Source organism: Eschscholzia californica, unplaced genomic scaffold (genome assembly GCF_041429995.1).
Source record: "Eschscholzia californica isolate CP2 unplaced genomic scaffold, dmEscCali1.0.p SCAF_4, whole genome shotgun sequence".
Lineage (NCBI taxonomy): Eukaryota > Viridiplantae > Streptophyta > Magnoliopsida > Ranunculales > Papaveraceae > Eschscholzia > Eschscholzia californica.
In genome coordinates this window covers 32805277-32825129 of record NW_028238461.1, presented here as the reverse complement: position 1 = coordinate 32825129, position 19853 = coordinate 32805277, and the positions used below count along the sequence as shown (strand labels likewise).

At 37.0% G+C, this 19853-nt stretch overlaps 1 protein-coding gene across 2 annotated transcripts; it reads left to right on the top strand.

The window, feature by feature from the left end:
* The first annotated feature begins 1286 nt into the window (after positions 1-1286).
* Positions 1287-17755, top strand: LOC147544183 (cation-chloride cotransporter 1-like). Of its 2 annotated transcripts, none has more exons than XM_086637358.1 (13): positions 1287-1845; positions 2728-2871; positions 3074-3155; positions 6212-6303; positions 7407-7521; positions 9117-9217; positions 9401-9462; positions 10752-10982; positions 11140-11254; positions 12656-12850; positions 14103-14503; positions 14963-15124; positions 16411-17755. In XM_086637358.1, exons 1-13 carry the CDS (start codon positions 1679-1681, stop codon positions 17502-17504), a joined length of 2961 nt encoding a protein of 986 aa, XP_086493484.1. In that variant the 5' UTR covers positions 1287-1678; the 3' UTR covers positions 17505-17755. The 2 variants fall into 2 exon arrangements, with proteins under 2 accessions (XP_086493484.1, XP_086493485.1); XM_086637359.1 differs by having other exon boundaries at positions 1379-1845; positions 3016-3155.
* Positions 17756-19853: the final 2098 nt, after the last annotated feature.

The following is a 19853-nucleotide window of genomic DNA, read 5'->3' as shown; positions in this document are numbered from 1 at the left end:
GAGAAATTCACTAAAGTTAACAGTCTGGTGCTTTCGATAGCGTCCATCACATAAGAGCATTGATTCTCGAGCTTCCACATGTCAATAATTGCAACAAGGGTCTTAACCTTTAACACTCGTTGAACATCCTGTAATATTAAGAATGACTCGTAACTCAAAGAAATCTAAATACTTTCAAATAAAACTCAACTAAAGGAATGGAAAAACATGTTACCTCTCTGTTCCATATCTTTGTAGCAATGTGATATTTAAAAGAATGAAGAAGTGAAGGGTTTACTGGACCCACACTACGGGATATAAAAAATTTAGGAGCTGGAGAAGAACCTCGCAAAACATGCTAGCCTAAATTTTTATAAAGGAAATCTGTACTTGCGATAAATATATACACGCAAAACTAACATGTAGAGGTAATTTTTTTGTGCCAAATTAAGGTTTTACATCATAATTGTCACAAACACATAAATGACACTACTTGTTTATAAGTTGCTATTATAATCTTTTAAGATGGAACGCAGGAATTCCAACACAGTTGCTTATTGATGTAACACCCACACAACTATGATAACTAAAGGAAGAAAAGAAGAATATAATAGTTGTAACAGATTGCTCTTGAAAAGTTAACCATTTGACGGGGAAATGGAAACAATTTCCTGATAGACATTATATCCAACACCTTATGTGTGTACTTGATGACTATACACGACCTTAATACTACGAGAAAAAGGAAGGTATGTAATCTTGGAGGTTGATGAATTTTCTGGCTGTGAGTTATAAAATAACTGCAAATTATTGAATCACCCCTACGCCTTAACCAATTTCAGTGAAATCATAAGAGATTATGTTCAGATTTTGGGGGGAAAACTTACCTTTCTCTTAGATTTGGCATATTTGTTGGAGATGATCCACTCAAACTTGATGACTAATTAAAGATGATGGAAATGTGATAGATGATTATGAGAACTTAACTTCCAAGAGAGATTGGAGGGAAGATACAGAGAAAGAGGGACGAGCAAAAGAAGAGGAACGAGCAAAAGAAGCTAATTAGGGTCTTTTTTTTCTTTTCAAAATGATTTTAGGGTTTTAAGTTATTGCTGAATTGTTAATATTTGACAAGACTTTGTAAATAAATAAAAGATGTTCCGATGGACTTGTTTATAAATTAATGTCTTCTTACTAAAAGTGTCAATGTCCCTTTAAAAATACATCTAAGCAAGGTCCCTATATCAAAAGCCCAAAAATATTGTTGTACTGTTATATTTAACTTTTTTTTTGAAAAGAAGTCCAAAATACAACTCTAAAAAAAGAAAGTCCAATCAGCAAGTGAATTATGTGAAAGGGGATCCAAACTACAAATCTCCCTTTTGAATAACGATATCGTGGTCATGGTGGTCAAATTAGACTGGTAGAGAAATATGTAGGTCACACATTGGAGGCTGAATCGAAATGCTTGAGACTAATCCTTCATTTTTACTCGTCCGCTGTATCGCTTGCGTACTTTCGTCTCCGTTTCATGCTCTACTCTCCGTATCTCAACATTTACCGAATCCCCAACTCCTCTATATCTCTCTCTCCTCCCACTAGATCTGAAATTCTGAATCTCTTTCATTATCTCTCTCTCTTGATCATTTCCCTTTTCATTTCGATCTATCAATTGGATCGACATTAAGATCATCATCTAATGGAAAACGGGGAAATTGAAAGTCAGGATGACGATCTTCCGTCGCAGACTGGCCGTCAATATAGACCAGTTGTCGCTCATGATCGAGCTGTTCTTGAAATGTCCTCAATGGAACCGGGATCATCTTCTTCTTCTTCTGGTTTACCCGTTCGGAATACTCCATTGAAGTAAGTCGCTCAACATATTCATCTCTCTCTTTCTCTTTCCTATAACTGGAATTCGTCGAAGGTTTTTGATGTTGTTTTCAGCCAAGTTCTTCAATGGAACTGATTCATTTTAGGAGTTAAATTTCAATTTTCGTTTCAATTAGATAACGACGTATATGAGTTTCTTCAATACGGTAGATTAGATTAAAGATTCTTTGAGAGAAATAGAGAAGAATTTAGAACATGTCTTCAAAGACTAGGTTTGTAGAGGACACCATGAGGAAGATTAGATAGAGGAAAAATTGTAGACAGAATGAACCCATTTTGTTTGGGTTTTGTCATTCCAGAGTGAAATTGTGGGGGTATCTCCATAAACATAAGGTGCAGTAATTTAAATCACAAGTAGAAGAAGGGTTTTCTTAACATGTTAAGATATATATTTTTTTCCATTTCTAAATGGAAGCATTTAAATCTGTATCATCATTGAGGCATGAGAGGAGTGAAACCTTTACCCGTTAAAAGTGGAAATAATTTATTACACCCGTAGAAGAGAAGACCATATTTTGAATTAGACACTTCTAAGTTAATGTAATAAAATTGTGAAAAGAAGGGAGTGGCATTTCATTGGAACTATAAAATCACAACATTGAAACAATGGTATACTCGTCCCTTTCGTACAAGATTTATGTGTTATTATGAGGTTTGTAATGCTTTCTGGAATTTAAAGCAATACTCCAAGAACCCAACATCAGCTGTTCAAGGAAGACACTCAACAGAGAACACATCTATTTCCTTTCAGATTGGGAGTTTTAATTTCTTGAAAGAGCTTTCTTGCAAGGGACTATCTTTTTTGGTCAAAAACTGGGGAATATTTATTCGTATTTACATATTGGCATTTGGCAGGGCAATCAACGTAACCTCTCAGGTAGAGTCTGATGCTCGAGAAGAGTCATCTCCGTCTCGTGAGGATCACAGTAGGCCTCAGAGTGATTCCAAGTTGGAGTTGTTTGGGTTCGACTCCCTAGTAAATATTCTTGGTCTTAAGAGGTACTTGATTTTTTGTTTTTTTCTCATTTTGATGACTCAACTGATCAAAGATGTTGCTCACTTCTAACCATCTCATCTATAGAGTGGAGCAAACATCTGTCTCTTATCTCTTCTTTTATTGGTTCTATTTTTTTGTTTGTGTAGTCCAACAATGTTGGAATTGTATCATGATTGATGAGATAAGCGAATTTGTTCTTTCTAGTATGATGAGAGGGGAACAACTCCCAGCACCTTCAAGTCCAAGAGATGGAGAGAATATTTCTATAACGCTTGGACTCCCCAAGGTGCATTCTGGTCTTCTCTTTAGCATCTTTCGATTATTAAGCTGAATATCCATCACTTCAAGTCTACACAAATGATTAGAACAACCTATGACACTCATTGAATGGGACTGAACTACCTTTTAGACCTATCACCTTTTTGTGCAATTTAATTCCTATAACTGCAATCATACATGTGATTTTGTGTGATTAATATCATTAATTTTAAGTTTGCCTATTAGAAGTTCCTTTAGGACAGCTACTCTATCCATTTTCAAAGAACGTAATTTACTTTCAATTTTTTTGTGTGTGCGTGAGTGTGTGCGTCTGGTGGGTGTGTGGGGAGTGATTGGAGGGTCGGGGGTTCTTGTCTAAAAGAAAACTCTAGATTTAGATCTTGAGAATCAAACGGGTTGAAATTCACTTGTTGAATAAGGACTTACCAGAATGAAGTGGATGCTGTGAAGCTTTTCCGCCTATAGTGGGGTAAAAGTTTGTTTAGTTTCAGAGCAAATATAACACTAATCTGTGAGCAAGTCGATGGTAAGAATTAGATGCACTTTAGGAATTGTATGGAGATGGGCGTCTGCTTTATGATGTAGCTCTAGGACTTTGGAGCATATTGTACCATTTTAATAGTCTTTTTTTTTGAAAAGTTTGAATTAATATTGAAGAGGAAAAGAATGTACAAAAGAATTGGTTGTATCATAGGCGAAGATGTTACTTCATGATAGCCTCCAATTAGAAATAAAGTCTAAGTATGACAGACACTTCGCCCAACCCATGTTCCTACTCCAATGGAAGAGGAGACCAAGGACGTCCTCCACTTCGACCACTAGACTCCTAGGAGAATCATTGAAAATGCCTAAGTTCCTAGCCAGCCAAATGGACCAACATATTGCTACGGGGATCATCACCCACAACTCCCTCCTAGGCTTCTTGTGTGGTATTTTCCTCCATTGGATTAGCACCTTAGGCAGCGAAGAAGGAGAGCACCACTGTACTCCCGCTGCCTGGATAAAGAAAACCCAAATCTTTCTAGCCTCCTCACAATGAATAAACAGGTGATTTATAGACTCCCAACTTAATTTGCATCTTGCACACCAACTGGTGAGATTCATACCACGCCTCTGCAAGATATCCAAGGTTGGCAATTTCCCCAAGGTTGCAGCCCATAAGACAAAGCTCACTCTCGGAGGGATAGAATTAGACCAAAGCCCTTTGAAGTTTACCAATTCCTTGTCGCTCGAGCCCTTAGCTATGATCCTACGATAACAATTCTTCACCGACAGGTCGTCCTTGTCTTCTGTAATCCAAATCTCGGTGTCAACCTCATTAGTCGGCCTATGTTGTTCGAGCATATCCATCAGGTTAGCAAACACCTCTATTTCCCAGTCATTGAGGTTCCTTCTAGCCTTAATGTCCCAAGTATCATGGTCCCAATCGAACACATCATGTACTGTGGACTCTTTGGACACGGCAATATGGTATATAGCTTGGTATCTCTCTTTGAGGGTTACTTGGGTACACCAGATGTCGTGCCAGAATCTAATGTTACGCCCATCACCTAGCTTCCACTTAGTAAGTTTTTCAAATTCCTTTGCATTCCCCACAATGCCTTTCCAGACCCCACATCCGAATGAAGTCTTGATAGGTTTATGACCCCAGTCCCCTTGCACCAGACCATATTTCTCTGCGATAATATTCCTCCACAAAGCTGTATCCTCCTTGGCCAGCCTCCAAAGCCATTTGGATAATAAAGCTTTGTTCATGTCCTTTAGGTTCTTGATGCCTAAGCCCCCTTCTTCCAGGTCTCTGCAGATTAGGTTCAAGCCACCCAATGGATTCTCTTAGAACCTTCTTTATCATCCCACATGAATTCGCACATCTTCCTGTCCAGGATCTTCAGGACCGAGCAAGGAATACTAAAGAGTGACAGGAAGTAAAGAGGAAGGGCTGAGAGTACAGATTTGATGAGGGTAGGCATATCTCCCCTAGATAGCGTCTTTGCCTTCATGTAGAGAGTCTCTTGTTGAACTTCTCCACCACAGAGTCCCACAATGATTTACATTTATATGGCTGGCCCAATGGAAGCCCCAAGTAGCTAGTAGGGAGCTTGCCCATCGGACACCCAATGACCATAGTGCTAGCAGAGACCATCCGATGCGTGATGTACATGTGGAGGTGCTTAAGGAGTTTCAGGAAAGTGTTGCTCGAACGGGTATAAATCATAGTTCTGTATAGCTAATTAGCTATTGCTTATGGAATTAACTAGGTATATTCATTGGTCTCAGTCCAGTCATCTTAAATAGGGTGTGCGCGCCAACCACTGGTAGCCCAGTTGGTTAGTGCATATACTCTGCAATGCAGAGGTCCCAGGTTTGATCCCATGGAAGTGCAAATCCAGGAAAATTTGAACTTGGGTATAAATAAAATAGTTTATGTAGGCTTTGGGCCATTTATTTTGTCAGGCTATAGGCCATTTAATTTGTCGGGCTTTAGGTCCAGTAGTATTTCGGCAGTTATCGTGCTTACCACATCGTCTTGATGTATCAATGCCTTGTAACGAGTAACGTAGATCGTAGTCGATTTTTCAAAAAAAAAAAAAAATAGGGTGTGCGCATTCGACATTCGTGATCAGATGTAACTAGACTACTTTCAAGGATCTTGTTTTGTTTTGATTTGACTTGTTTCGGTTCCAACCTGTCGTTTATTTGGTTTTGAATCCTTTCGTATATTATGTTGACGCATGGCGTCATGTTCTACTGCCTGATGTAGGATTTCTTTATTAATTGTAGTGGTTTACGTTGGCATTCATGTGATGCATGGTATATATCATAACTTGTCTATTTGATGTTAGTCTTTAGGATAGTTGTTTTTCATTATTCAGGCAAGAATGTCCTTCTGGGTATACTTTTCTTCACGGGATTTAATCAATTAATTTTTTTTTTTCGTGCTTGATAAATTTACATATCCGAGTACGTATCTTTGTTCCAGAAAAGCAGTCATCAGTTATTACCTGCTTATTGTAGTTCACAAGTGTATGTTTCCGGACTGATATATTTTGATTTATTCTGCAGCCAAATGATCTTAAACTGGGGACCATGATGGGTGTTTTTGTACCCTGCCTGCAGAACATATTGGGAATTATTTACTATATCCGATTTTCCTGGTAAAAGCATAATATCTTTCTTTTACTTTTAGGCCTTCCTTTCTGTCTGTGCATGGTTAAACCTAGTTCACTATTTCTGTTGCATCTATTGGAGAAATGAGAAACTTCAAAAGTTCAAAGGAAATATGAAGATTCTGAAGCTATTTTTCTTTTGAGCTATTGAGCTATTCTACAATTTGTTTCGTTGCAGCCTGAATGCATAACATCTTTTAATTTTTGTTGCATTTTTTCTTGTTTTATAATTTATGCACATTCCCTCGAGAGGACAAATTTGCACCACAGAAGATGTTCCAGAAAAGTAGACTTCATATAGTTGAAAAGGAATTACTCTTAATTAAGAAATTGTATGAGTGTTCTTCGAAAGATGGTCAATATATGAAATTCAATGTTTAAAAAAAGCGCATGAGATGCACATGCATCTAGGCAAAATAAGGGTGTACCACGTCAAAGGTCAAAACTCGCGCCTTTCTAAGCAGTACAGTAGTGTAGGAATCAACATTGGTCAATTTTCAAATTAGGCAGGAGACAACTCATGTTGTCCCTTTAAGTGACGAGATGATTTTGTTGTTTCCTCTCTTCCTTAACTTGTCAAACCAATTTGATGTAGTACTTATTCAAACAAATTCAATAAAAGATAAGATTTACAGGATAAAATACTATTGTTTTGTGGAACGCTACATTAAGATATATGAAATTGAAGGTATCCGAACATTGTGTATTGAGAGATAACAAAATAGGTCATCAAGGGGCTTGTAGAAATGCAGGTTCCTTTCCATCTGAAGTCACATGAAAACAATCTAGTTTCACTGCATTTTGTGATATTGTTTTCCATCTTCACCGTTGCTATTTCCTTCAACTAACAACTAAACCAAATAGCCTGGTAAAACATTTGTGATAAATTAGATAGTTGGACTTCTATTTAAGTGTCTACAGAATGATATAGCTTTTGTTAGTATTAACTTTTTAACTTCAAATCTTCAACTAGGTTGCCTTCCTTTTATTCGTTTACTTATTTAATTTTGTTCATGCTAAGTATCTCCTCATGAATTCACATTTTAGAAACTTGGAGATAGTGAATTTGTTGTGAACCTTCTATTTTGTAGGATTGTCGGTATGGCAGGCATAGGCGAGTCACTGTTGTTAGTCTCCTTCTGTGGCTTGTGCACTTTCTTGACTGGGATATCACTCAGTGCTATTGCTACAAATGGTGCAATGAAGGTAACATGCATATTATTTTGCTTTTGTTATTTCACATGGCTTGTTACCTTCTTGTCCCTTCATAGTTCCTTTTGTTTATTTTGAATTAGATTTATATTTGCTTGAAATGTGCATCTTTAATTCACGTTGTGGTACAACCCTGAACTTCCTCTACTTTCTTTTCAAAATACTAAATCTCAAATCATGGTCAGCGTTTAAAATATTGTTTTTAGCCTCACATTGAAGTAAAATCATCGTAGCAAGTACACTCCCCTGCTCGACACATCCTGGATTCGTAGGTTTGGAGAGGAGAGAAATGCTATCCGAGTATCTGGAGTAGAATCATTGTAGTCAAGTACGGAGAACAATGGGGTGGTTGGGAAACTGTGATCCCGAAGGAGAATATGGGGCCACAGTTTTGGGAGGAGTTTGTACCAAGCTGAATAATTTCAATAGCCTAACCAAGTGTATGGTGGGAACGACTGAAGAATATACTTCTGGCATAATAGCTAGTGCATAGAGATACCCGGAAGTTGTCAACCTTATTTACCACAAGGCATAAGCACCAACAAAGATGGAACGGATTTGGAGTCATCTTCTAACGAGGCATCACCTAGGACTTATTATTCAATAGAAATTTAAATGATTGGGAGATTGAGGGAGTGCTTTAGTACTGGAGGATATCTTAGCTATCCTCTTCCACTGGATTAGGCATTTTGCCAGGGCCAAGGATAAGTCATTTTATGATTTTATCTCTAAGTGGGAGGACATCATGATGTAACAGTCCTTTTTCCTTTTTGCTTTTGTTTACTCATTTTTTTTGTATTTCCCCTTCTTTCTTTCTAATAGTAATTCGAAGTAATCAAAAAAAAAAAAAAAGATTTAGGAAGTGCCTACCATTCTCGGTGTTGCGAATCTTCACCATTGAAGGTGATAAAAGACTTCATTCAAAGTTTCAAAGAAAAAGATGATAAAAGACATCGGTAGCAAGGTCTGGTGTAATCTTCGGAGTAAAGGGATGCTACACTTATACACGTTTAAATGGGCAAGGCGAAGAGAACAACTGGATTAGTGGTTCAGTACGGCATAAGATGATGAAACCTTAACTTGATTTGGTCAATGGATGTATAAAAGTTGAAGATGATAATAAAATTGGGAGGTCTATGTGAGATATCTCTAGATCTATTTCAGAATTCGATTATCTAATTGCTTTTCATTTCATTGTTTTTCCTGTAAATTTCGATTTGGAACCTAAATTATCTCCCAAATCTATAAGTTTGTTTACTATTTTCCTCTAAATGTCGGTTGAACCTTATTGTCTATGAAAATGATTCGTTAGTTTGGTGGAAATATGTACAAGGAAACTATAAGTGAAGTTTCTTGATGGTTGAGTGGAAATAGAATTATTATTGTCATTTCAATCATTTGGTGGAAATGTGGCGACATTTTAGCAAACCATGTTTTTTTTGGAGAAAGTACATGCAATCCTTGTGACGATAGAGGTATAATTAGTTACCAATTTGATAACTGGTTGCACTTCGAAAAAGTTTGCTTCTGTGTTTATAGTAGAACAACTTGCTAGTTTTGTCCATTAATCGATTTCATCTTTCTTCAAGGGTGGTGGACCTTATTATCTTATTGGTCGGGCTCTTGGTCCCGAGGTTGGTGTCAGCATTGGGTTGTGTTTCTTCCTTGGAAATGCAGTTGCAGGATCCTTGTAAGTGCATTAAATGTTTCTATCTGCTTCTTATAGCCATTATGCTGTTCCTTGAATTTGTCCCCATCACTTCTTTTTTCTTCATTAACAGTTCGTCATTATTGAACTTGTAAATTCTTACTAAGAAGTAATGCATTTATTCTGTGCACTAATTATATATTATGGTGTTTATTTAATTGGCAGATATGTTTTGGGGGCTGTTGAAACCTTTTTAAATGCTGTACCAGCAGCCGGGATTTTCAAAGGTACTAATTTGGATCATTTGACCATCTCAAGCTTATAGTACTTATTAGGTTCGCTCTCTCCCATGTGTAGTTCTTGAGCTTTAATTTTTGTTTTGCTTAATAATAGTTGTATTACCTGGAAGTTAATACTGAAACTGAAAAATTCATAGGATATCCATGATCTTAATTCTGTATAACATACTGTTTTAGGGCTCCAATATTTTTGTCAGCTTGTTTTTTTCTTCTAATGAAAACTGCCAACAATTTAGTATGCATATTTGTGTACTTCGTACAGTAAGCTATGCCGTCAAACTCGGCCGGATTGGCCGAGTTGCTGAGGGATTGGCTCGGCAGGGGGACAGGCCGAGCTCATCGACGGGGTTCACAAGTAACTCGGTGGACTTGGCCGAGTCGACCTGAGTCGACCCCTAGTCGACCCTGAGTCCAATCACATTGACTCGGAGAGTCGTTGATTCAAACCTTTTTTTTTGTTAAAAAAAATCAAGGAATGAAATTTTGCCACATTTCATAAACAGATCTTTTGGAGAAAGAAAGCTCGAACTTGCAGCTTCTCTTCTACTTCTCCTTCTTCTACTGTTGCAATTTTTTTTCTCTTTTGACTAGCTCTATGCCTGTATCTACGAGGGACAGAGGGAGCTGGGCCATGGTCTTCGGGTTTCTTTCTTTCTCGAGATATTACTGCTCAGTAGTTAGGACCCTAATTAGCCATTTAGAGATGTATTGCTGTAAATACAGCAGGAACTGCTGTGTACAGCTGTACTGCTATAAATGCAGCAGGAAAAACTGTAAATATACTTCAATTTAATCTATATTAGAATATCGTTACTACAATTATATATAATGTGCACAAGTTACGATCGGCCGGGTTACTCAACAACAGCCCTTGGCGGATCCCAAACCCAACTGGCTTAGACAGTAAGTCACAAGTCGTAGTAAGATTAATCGGAAGGGGTAATAAGGAGGTAGGTGACCATAAGCCAGTATACTGCCCTCTCGCCCTGCAGCTCCCATTTGGGAGTTAAAATGATGGATTAGTTTTATCATGTTAATATTGACATTATCTCATCCAATCATCCTAAAGTGCAGTCGTCCAATAAACAGTTTGGTGGATATGCTGGTGATTATCTTCTCATAACAATGATGTTTTTTTTACATTCGTGATGCTTTAGAATCTCTCTCCCTGACGGTTGTTTATTGGGGACAGAAATCAAAAGATATAATCATTATTTAGAAAGTTATTTGAAGGTAGAATCATGCCAAAAAGCGTTTTCTTGGTTTTGTTAATGCAGGGAGCGTAATAAGTGTCAATGCCACAACAGGAGTTGCTGATTCTATACAGACCCCAAACTTGCATGACTTGCAAGTTTATGGAATTGTAGTGACCATCCTGTTATGTTTTATTGTGTTTGGTGGAGTAAAAATAATCAACCGAGTTGCACCTGCTTTCCTTATTCCCGTTCTACTTTCAATATTCTGCATATTTGCTGGGATCTTTATAGCAAGGAATGATTACCCTTCACGTGAGTTTCACTTTTTCTATTCACTATTTTCATAGTATTACCCTACTGCTTGACAAACGGGACATGTATGGCAACCATTTGATTAAACATTAGTGGCGAGTACCAAGTATTGATTTACCAATGACTTCTCTTTTCTTTTTATCCATCTTTGGGATAGCTGGATTCACTGGGTTAAGTGCCAAAACATTTAAGGATAACTGGAGTTCAGATTATCAGCGCACCAACAGTGCTGGGGTACCTGATGCAGAAGGAGAAATTTACTGGAATTTCAAGTAAGCTGAAGTTTAATTTCTTGCCTGATGGCATTTTTCGCAGCTCCATCCCGTAATAATATCAGATTTTGAATTTATTGTTTTGTTCCATATTACAATTTATGGCTCCGCTAGGCATATGGAGTATTACACAAGGTGTTAAAAGTTGGTTTCGAGGGGAATCTAAACAAAAGCACACCTACATGAAAAAATGCGGGATTTCGTATGAATTCCAGCATTATGATGACATATTTGGTTTAATTGGAGAGGATGAACGCATTATGATGACATATTCGGTTTAATTGGAGAGGATGAACAACATGACATCATTTTGAGAGAGAGAGAGACCGTAGAACTAGGGCGGCAGAAAACAAGGGACCGTAAAACAAGGGCGGCAGAAACATGTAGGTGAACACAAACGTCTGAATCTTTTGATTGTCTTTTGGGTTTTCAAAGTTTGCCCACTTGTCCCTAAGTAGTAATTGAGTTTACCCATCAGTAATTGGTGATTGAGGTTACCCCCTTCTGTTAGCGAACTTCTGTTACTGTTCCATTAAGCACAAAAATTTGTGACAAAATACCCCCTTTATAGTGAAAAAATAATAATATCTTTTGAAGCTGATGAAAATATAGTAAGACCCCCACTTGACCTGCCAAGATATGTCAATTCCGTCCTATTCTGATTTAGTCAAATGACAGAATGCCCCTGAGTTTATTTGTTTTTGAAAAGTTTGAATTAATATTAGAAAAAGCGGAAGTTACAAAAGAATTGTGACGGGAAACAGTATGCCCTTGAGTTTATTTTATGTGTCATAATCAATAACTTATAACATTTTAAATGTTTATCTAGTTATGAACTGTGTTACTATTATTACTATATTAACTTTTATATTTGACGCGAGAGCTTAACGAAATGCTACTATCCCGTTTCTACCTTAATCAATTACTGTTAGAGTGAAGTAACATATTTTGGTGCTTCTTTATTGTTCAATAACCTCGTGAGAAAAATTGCATCACGTTTCCATCATTTGCACCACTTCTCCATCATTTTTATTAATTTGTCAACATTTCCACACTGACCGAAATAATTCCATTCCTAACCTACCGAAATGTAGGCCGAAACTGACATTTTATACCTAGGTATTTGGCAAAACCAGGTGTGAATTTTTGTAGTTTTGAACTCAGATGCAGGATATTCACCCTAGTTAGCCAAATTAACGTGGGTGGACTAGAAAAAGATCATGTTGTGGCATACTATTTCATTTTTTTATATGTAAGTTTACTACATAATGAAATTCTAACGGTTCCCTACTGATGAACTCAATTAAGTGATGAATTGAACTTTATGGAGCATGTAGTTTCATTATTCAAGATGGTTATTTATTATATTTTTCTTATAAGTAAATTGTTCATTGGTTTCAGTGCATTGGTAGGTCTCTTCTTCCCTGCTGTTACAGGAATTATGGCTGGTTCAAATCGTTCCGCGTCACTAAAAGACACTCAACGGTCTATACCAGTTGGAACATTAGCGGCGACTCTAACGACATCTGCTCTATATCTAATATCTGTTTTGTTGTTTGGGGCCCTTGCAACGAGAGAGAAGCTTTTGAAGGAGAGGTAGGCATTTTTTTTTGAAATGTCAGCATACTTTTAGGTGTATGATCCGTGTCTCGAACCCTTGACCTAGAGGGTGGAAACCAACTTGGTAACCACTCCAACCAAAGTAGGCATATCTCCGTTAGGTTTATAGTCATTTCTGATATGCTTGAATGAGCTTTTTAGTTTGTAACCTGTACGATCTCTGATAGATGTCTGGTCCAGAGTATGCATGTATTAGCAAAGAATTTTAAATGAGTAGAACAATAAGAAACGTGCACAGATGTGGACTCAGAGACAGACTACCTGGCGTAGATAGTGTTTCAGACCTGGAGATGACTCCTGACTTTTTCCAAATTATAAACTAAATATTTAGTTTTGAGTTACATAACTCTACTAACTAGACACCGCTTGCTTTTATTGGACACTAGTTGCGCCATTATAAGAGAAGATGTTTCGTGACTTTTTCCAAGTTATAAACTAAATATTTAGTTTTGAGTTACATAACTCTACTAACTAGACACCGCTTGCTTGTATTGGACACTAGATGACCATAACATGTGTTCATTCAAAATGTGCTTTAATAACTTCACATGGTCGAACTTTTTCTGTGCTTTTCAACCCATTCTATTAGTTCGGCTAGTCGTTCATTATGCTTTAGCTATCCAGGTACTTCAGTTATTCCAAGTGTCTATGTTATCTGCTTCCTTCTGTTATTCCCTCAATGATAACATCTTCGGAGCAGGTATAATTGTGGAAGGATTACCACTGTCTGCTAAACATGTCCATGCAGGCTTGAATTGGTTTAGTAGAATGCAGACGTTTGAGGGTATAAATGTGTTGGATCACCGGTGTCTGCTATATTTGTGTTTGGAGGTACACATTTTGAATGTTAAAGTGATTCCTGGACATGGGAAAGAGTGCTCATTTTGTTTTGAAAACAGGTTGCTTGTTTTGTTACATTTTATGATTTTCCAGAATTAGAATGAGGTGTAGCAGATATGACCACTCCACGTTTTGCACTCTCTTGGTAGTTGATTAGTGTTCTGGAAATGTATTAGTATCTTCTTCATACTCATCAGGTTGTACAAAGATAAATGAATAGGTAATGTAGCATCTTTTGTCTTTCAAACTGAATAGCACAGGGTATTTTCTTACGGAAAGGTCAATTGCAGCACTTTTTTATTTATTTCTTTGCTCCCTATATTCGTACTTCATTGATACGTGTGATATGTCCTCGTTTCCAACTTACATTCTAGCTAAACTTGTGCAGGCTACTAACAGCTACAGTTGCTTGGCCTATTCCTGCTGTCATTTATGTTGGAATTATTCTCTCGACATTAGGTGCAGCACTTCAGAGCCTGACTGGGGCCCCTCGATTACTTGCTGCGATAGCCAATGACGACATTTTACCAGTTCTTAACTACTTCAAGGTTGCTGATGGGAGTGAACCTCATCTTGCTACTCTCTTCACAGCCTTCATCTGTATTAGTTGTGTTGTGATTGGGAACCTGGATCTTATTACACCAACCATAACCATGTTTTTCCTTCTGTGTTATGCGGGGGTAAATCTATCTTGCTTCCTTTTGGACCTTCTAGACGCTCCCAGCTGGCGACCTAGATGGAAGTTTCACCACTGGAGTCTCTCGCTTCTAGGAGCAACACTTTGTATTGGTAGGCTGTACTAGTTTCTTGCCTTACCACTGAAAGCTTCTTATCTTTTTTGACCTGTATTATTGAGGGGAACAGGATGGCTATGAGTAAGACTTATAAATAATACTTAAGTTTTTGAAAATACTTCAAGTTGCTTTCTATTCTGAGAGAAAAGTACTTCGAAAGTTTATATGTTTTCCTTTTCCCATAGTAACAAGCACATTTGAAGAAGCTAAGCTTATAGGGCGTTTAGGGTGCACAAATGTGTACATAGTACAGGCAACCTAGAAATAGGTAGTTGTAAAGTAGCAAATGAGCATTCGACAGATTTTATTATGTTTAATCAGTGTGTGAAGGACGTCTATGAGATAGTTTGAGTGGAACTGCTGCCTCTAAAAATAAACATGTGTCATGCATGCATGCTGATGTTGTTTAGTTGTTTCGATCTATGTTAATTATTTAGTTATGTTTCCGGTGCAGTTATCATGTTCTTGATATCCTGGTCGTTCACAGTCGTGTCTCTTGCCCTTGCCAGCCTTATATATTATTACGTGAGCATAAAAGGGAAAGCTGGGGATTGGGGAGATGGTTTTAAGAGTGCATATTTCCAACTTGCCCTCAGAAGTCTTCGGTCATTGGGAGGTAAGAAAATTCATTTCGTTAAAATGTTTCCAAAATATCATCTTCTTCCGGATATTGCTCTTGCATCTTTTCGCCTATCTTATAGTGTGGTGGCATGGTTGGAATTGTTTTAAATTCACCACATAAAAGCTATGCTGCATTTGTTCCTTAGATGTAGGTGGAAAGATAGCCTACAATAGAATAACTCTTTCTGTACAACCGAAGCATTTACAACTGGTTTACAACTAATTTAACGCTTGTTTCTTGTATTGCACAATTCTAACCCGACCCCATAACCCTTCAAATTTTAATGTATTTAACCTTTTGTAAACCCGGCGTAAAGCTAAACAGTTTACACTTGTACATGGAGTACTTCTTTACTTCGTAACTGAATATGAGGGAAGTTAAGTTGTCTTCTTCTCTCACTTAGTATGCAATACTGAAGAAATATAAACGTGCGGTTGGAGGAATCTTGTCCTTAAGGGTGTGCACAATTGCACATGTGAACAAAACTTTCTGGGTGCTGAGATAGAGCTTTTTTCCCTAAGAGATGGTTTCTTTCTTCTTTTTTATTTGGGAACTTCGAATGAGTATGTATTTAGAAAGAAATTATGTACAACGGGTATTAGCACTATAATGTGTTGGGAGGGTTTATGTGGGATTAATTAACCACGCAATTTCTCTTCTTCCAAATAAGAAATGGTGTCATCCGCCATAGAAACCAGTATGAAACATGTTAAGTCAGAGGATTTTAAAGCGTTTTCAATGTATCGAAATTTGGTATTAGAAGATGATAGGACAGAACGAAGAACAAGCAAACCATAAAAAAACCCTTGGTCCTTGTTGCTTCCTTTCCTCTTTATCAATAACCCACTTAACTTGGCACACAATTTCGAAGTTATAACAACAAGAAACTATTATTGAACTTGAACTAAATTCGAACTAGAAGTGTCTTTTGCGAAACTTAATACTTAAAACAACATATGTAAACATATGCATGTAATATTTACATTAGCACTAAGAAATATAGCGAGATGTGTCATTTTTTTCCTATTCTAGAATAAAGTTTCTATTAGACATGAATAGACAGTGTTATGGGTGTTCCCAAAATTTTCTGGTAGCGGAGAGTGACATAACCATGGTTAGAAGATGACACTTCACACTAGTCATTCACCAAAATTTCCTCATGGCACTATCAAATGTTCATATTAGCTTGTCAGTCTTTTCAAATGACTATAATAATATTGCGGGATACATGTTCTTCTTTACGAGAGCATCTAACGACTTGTCTTCTTGTTTTTCGGCAGCAAGTCAGGTCCATCCTAAAAATTGGTACCCGATCCCACTTATTTTCTGTCGGCCTTGGGGAAAGCTACCAGAGAATGTCCCCTGCCATCCAAAACTAGCAGACTTCGCCAACTGCATGAAAAAGAAAGGCCGTGGTATGTCGATATTTTTCTCTATCCTTGATGGAGATTACCATGAATGTGCAGAGGATGCCAAAACTGCGTGCCGCCAGCTTAGCACCTATCTTGACTATAAACGCTGTGAAGGTGTAGCAGAGATTGTGGTGGCACCAAACATGTCAGATGGATTTCGTGGAATTGTTCAAACTATGGGCCTTGGAAATCTCAAGCCGAACATAGTAGTGATGCGCTACCCGGAGATCTGGCGTAAGGAAAACCTAGTTGAAATCCCAGCTACTTTTGTTGGCATCATAAATGACTGCATTGTTGCGAATAAAGCTGTCGTGATTGTCAAGGGTTTAGATGAATGGCCAAACGAGTATCAAAAGCAGTATGGTACAATTGATCTGTATTGGATCGTAAGAGATGGTGGTCTAATGCTTCTCCTTTCTCAGCTCCTCCTCACGAAAGAAAGCTTCGAAAGCTGCAAAATTCAGGTATTTTGTATTGCAGAAGAGGATGCAGATGCCGAGGAACTCAAGGCTGATGTGAAGAAATTCCTCTACGATTTACGAATGCAAGCTGAGGTGATTGTCGTTACAATGAAGTCGTGGGAAGTACATGTCGAAGGTGGTGGAGCTCAGCAGGATGACTCTGTAGAGGCATTTACAGGAGCACAGAGGCGAATAGCTTCATATTTGGGAGAGATGAAAGAGAAATCTCGAACAAATGGGACTCCATTAATGGCTGATGGAAAACGCGTAATTGTCAATGAGCAACAGGTAGAGAAATTCCTTTATACTACCATGAAACTAAACTCGACGATTTTAAGGTATTCGAGGATGTCAGCAGTGGTGCTTGTGAGTCTTCCACCACCACCACTGAATCACCCAGCATATTTTTACATGGAATATATAGATTTATTGGTGGAGAATGTTCCGAGGCTGTTGATGGTTAGAGGTTATCGAAGAGATGTGGTCACCTTGTTCACATAGTAGTGTTCAAACGAAAGGCTAACTGTATTTTCCTCCTCAATATTAGTTCTGTTTTTGTTCATATGATATTCTTCCTTTTCTTTTTGACTTTTTGTAGGTTTTATTTTCATTTTTTTTCTTGCTTTTGTTTAATCTGACCTTTTCCTTTTAAAATTTATATCCCTTGGGGGGTGATGATGTTTGAGTAGTTTAGTCAAAGGCACGTTATACCCACTGTTCAAGAAGTTTAAATTGTGATATTTGATTATGCAGATACTGTCCTTGTGTTATTTGATGTGGATGTAGGTAAAATTGTCTTATGCACACAGACAATAAAAATCTGATTTTGAACACCGAATTTAATTTTGAATGATAATCATATGATGAGAGAAGTTGATTTTAAGATCAGTAATTTTTGTTAAAAATAATAATTGAAAGTTATCTTTGAAATTATAACCAAGAGCATATGCAATTTGGTCACCCAAACTTTACTAACTCTAAAACTTAAAGTACTTGCTTGCTGCTTAGGATTGGTAGAGTTTATGTTATAAAATCTATTCATGGAACCCTCTATTTCAAACTCCATGATGATGTGTGGAACATTTATTATAAGACTCAAAGACTGTGGAACTAGAGTTTTTCCATGTGCTACTTTTCAAATTTTTAAATTTAAACTAATAGAAAATTTTATTTTTCAACTATTTTATTACTATTGAATTTAAGAGTGACATATCTATCAAATAACTTTATTTCTCTTTTTAAATTTCCATTGACAATAAAAAAAAAAAAAAAAAAAAAGTGAGTGTTTTTATTTTGTCAGTTGGAAAAAAAGTCTCCAAGGGACGCTTCATAACTAGGATTTTAGAGTTTTTGACCTGTTAGTGTCCCATTACTCCATTAGAGATCCTCCAAGAAATAACATTTCTAAGGGAATCAAGGTAATCAACATTTATTCTGATCGGAAAAAGTTATGTTTTATCCAAAGCTCTTATACTAGCTACAACCCATGCTCGTACGGCACGGACAACTGTGCCCATTGCAGAAGGGTAATGGTTTTAGAACCGATTAATATGACGAGGGAGTACATTACTTTAAAAAGTCATAAGAAAAAAATATTGACAAACATTGAAATAAGAAAAAAAAATATTGACAAACATTGAAAGAAATGAAACGAAAAATTAAAATAGGTAAATGTTTTTAAAACAAAAAGAATCTGAAGTTGATCTTTGGTTTTAAAACTAACCCAAAAATAGAACATTTTAAGACGGGATGAAAACATTTACTTTGCTTTTATAAGAAGTCAGTGTCTGAATCCAAGATTTCAACCTGCAGGATGGGAAGTTATATACCGAAAAGAAATTTTTTAGCTAACACAGTCATGAACAAAATACTTACATTCATTATTTATATTAATATATCAAGGATTACAAACGCAATTGACTTATACGAGAGTTCAGGTTTTCAAATATATCCATAATCAGTTCATAGTCAATCTCACTAAAAACTTTTTTTTCCATAAAGACAACAAGCCTATCATTCAACCACAAATTACTCATGTTGTTTCTTAAGTGTGTCTTGACTCACTTCATAACTGAAACTGCTCTTTCAAAGGTGGCGGTTGCAACTGGCAAAGTTAACGCAAAAGTAATAAGAATTTATGGTCATTAAACCAAGACAGAATTAAGCGCCTTAAATGTCTTTAGGAAAGTTATAGTCCTTTGGTCGAAATGGATCACGTTGCAAATATCATCTACGAGTTTTATCTCTATATTTGAATCATAATTTGAAATTGGTAGTTTGAGTATTGAATCGATTGGTAAAGATGATAATTAAATTCAGGAGATTTTACCAATGTCGGAGTTGGTTCCAGTGTTAGAGTCGAAAATAATATTGGAGTCGGGTCTGGAACTTCCGGTGTTGGAGTCGTCAATGTTGAACTTGATGAATCCGAAGAAAATTCTTTTTAAAATATCTTTTAAAGTTGAACTTGATTTGACGAATACAAAGAAGTAGAAGAGAAAGTGATTTTGGAGTGGTTTCAGAAGAAAGAAATATATATAAGTATTTAGTGATATTGTGTTGATGAGGCAAGATTCTCCTTTGATGCATTGATCCAGTTATAAAGTGAATATGGATTTTCCTTTATTCTCATTGCGACCAAAGTTATCTTGGGTTACTAATTCTATAACCAATAGGGTTTAGATGAGGGTGACAGATACTTTAGGTAGGTATTTAGAGTTACTCGTCTCAATATTGAGATTTACTGAGGTAATAGGCCTCCGCATTACGGAGCTTGAGATTTGGGGATTAGGGTTTTGTAAAGGTAGAAAGGAAGGGAAAAACACAAGAATCGGTGATGTCACCTCAAAC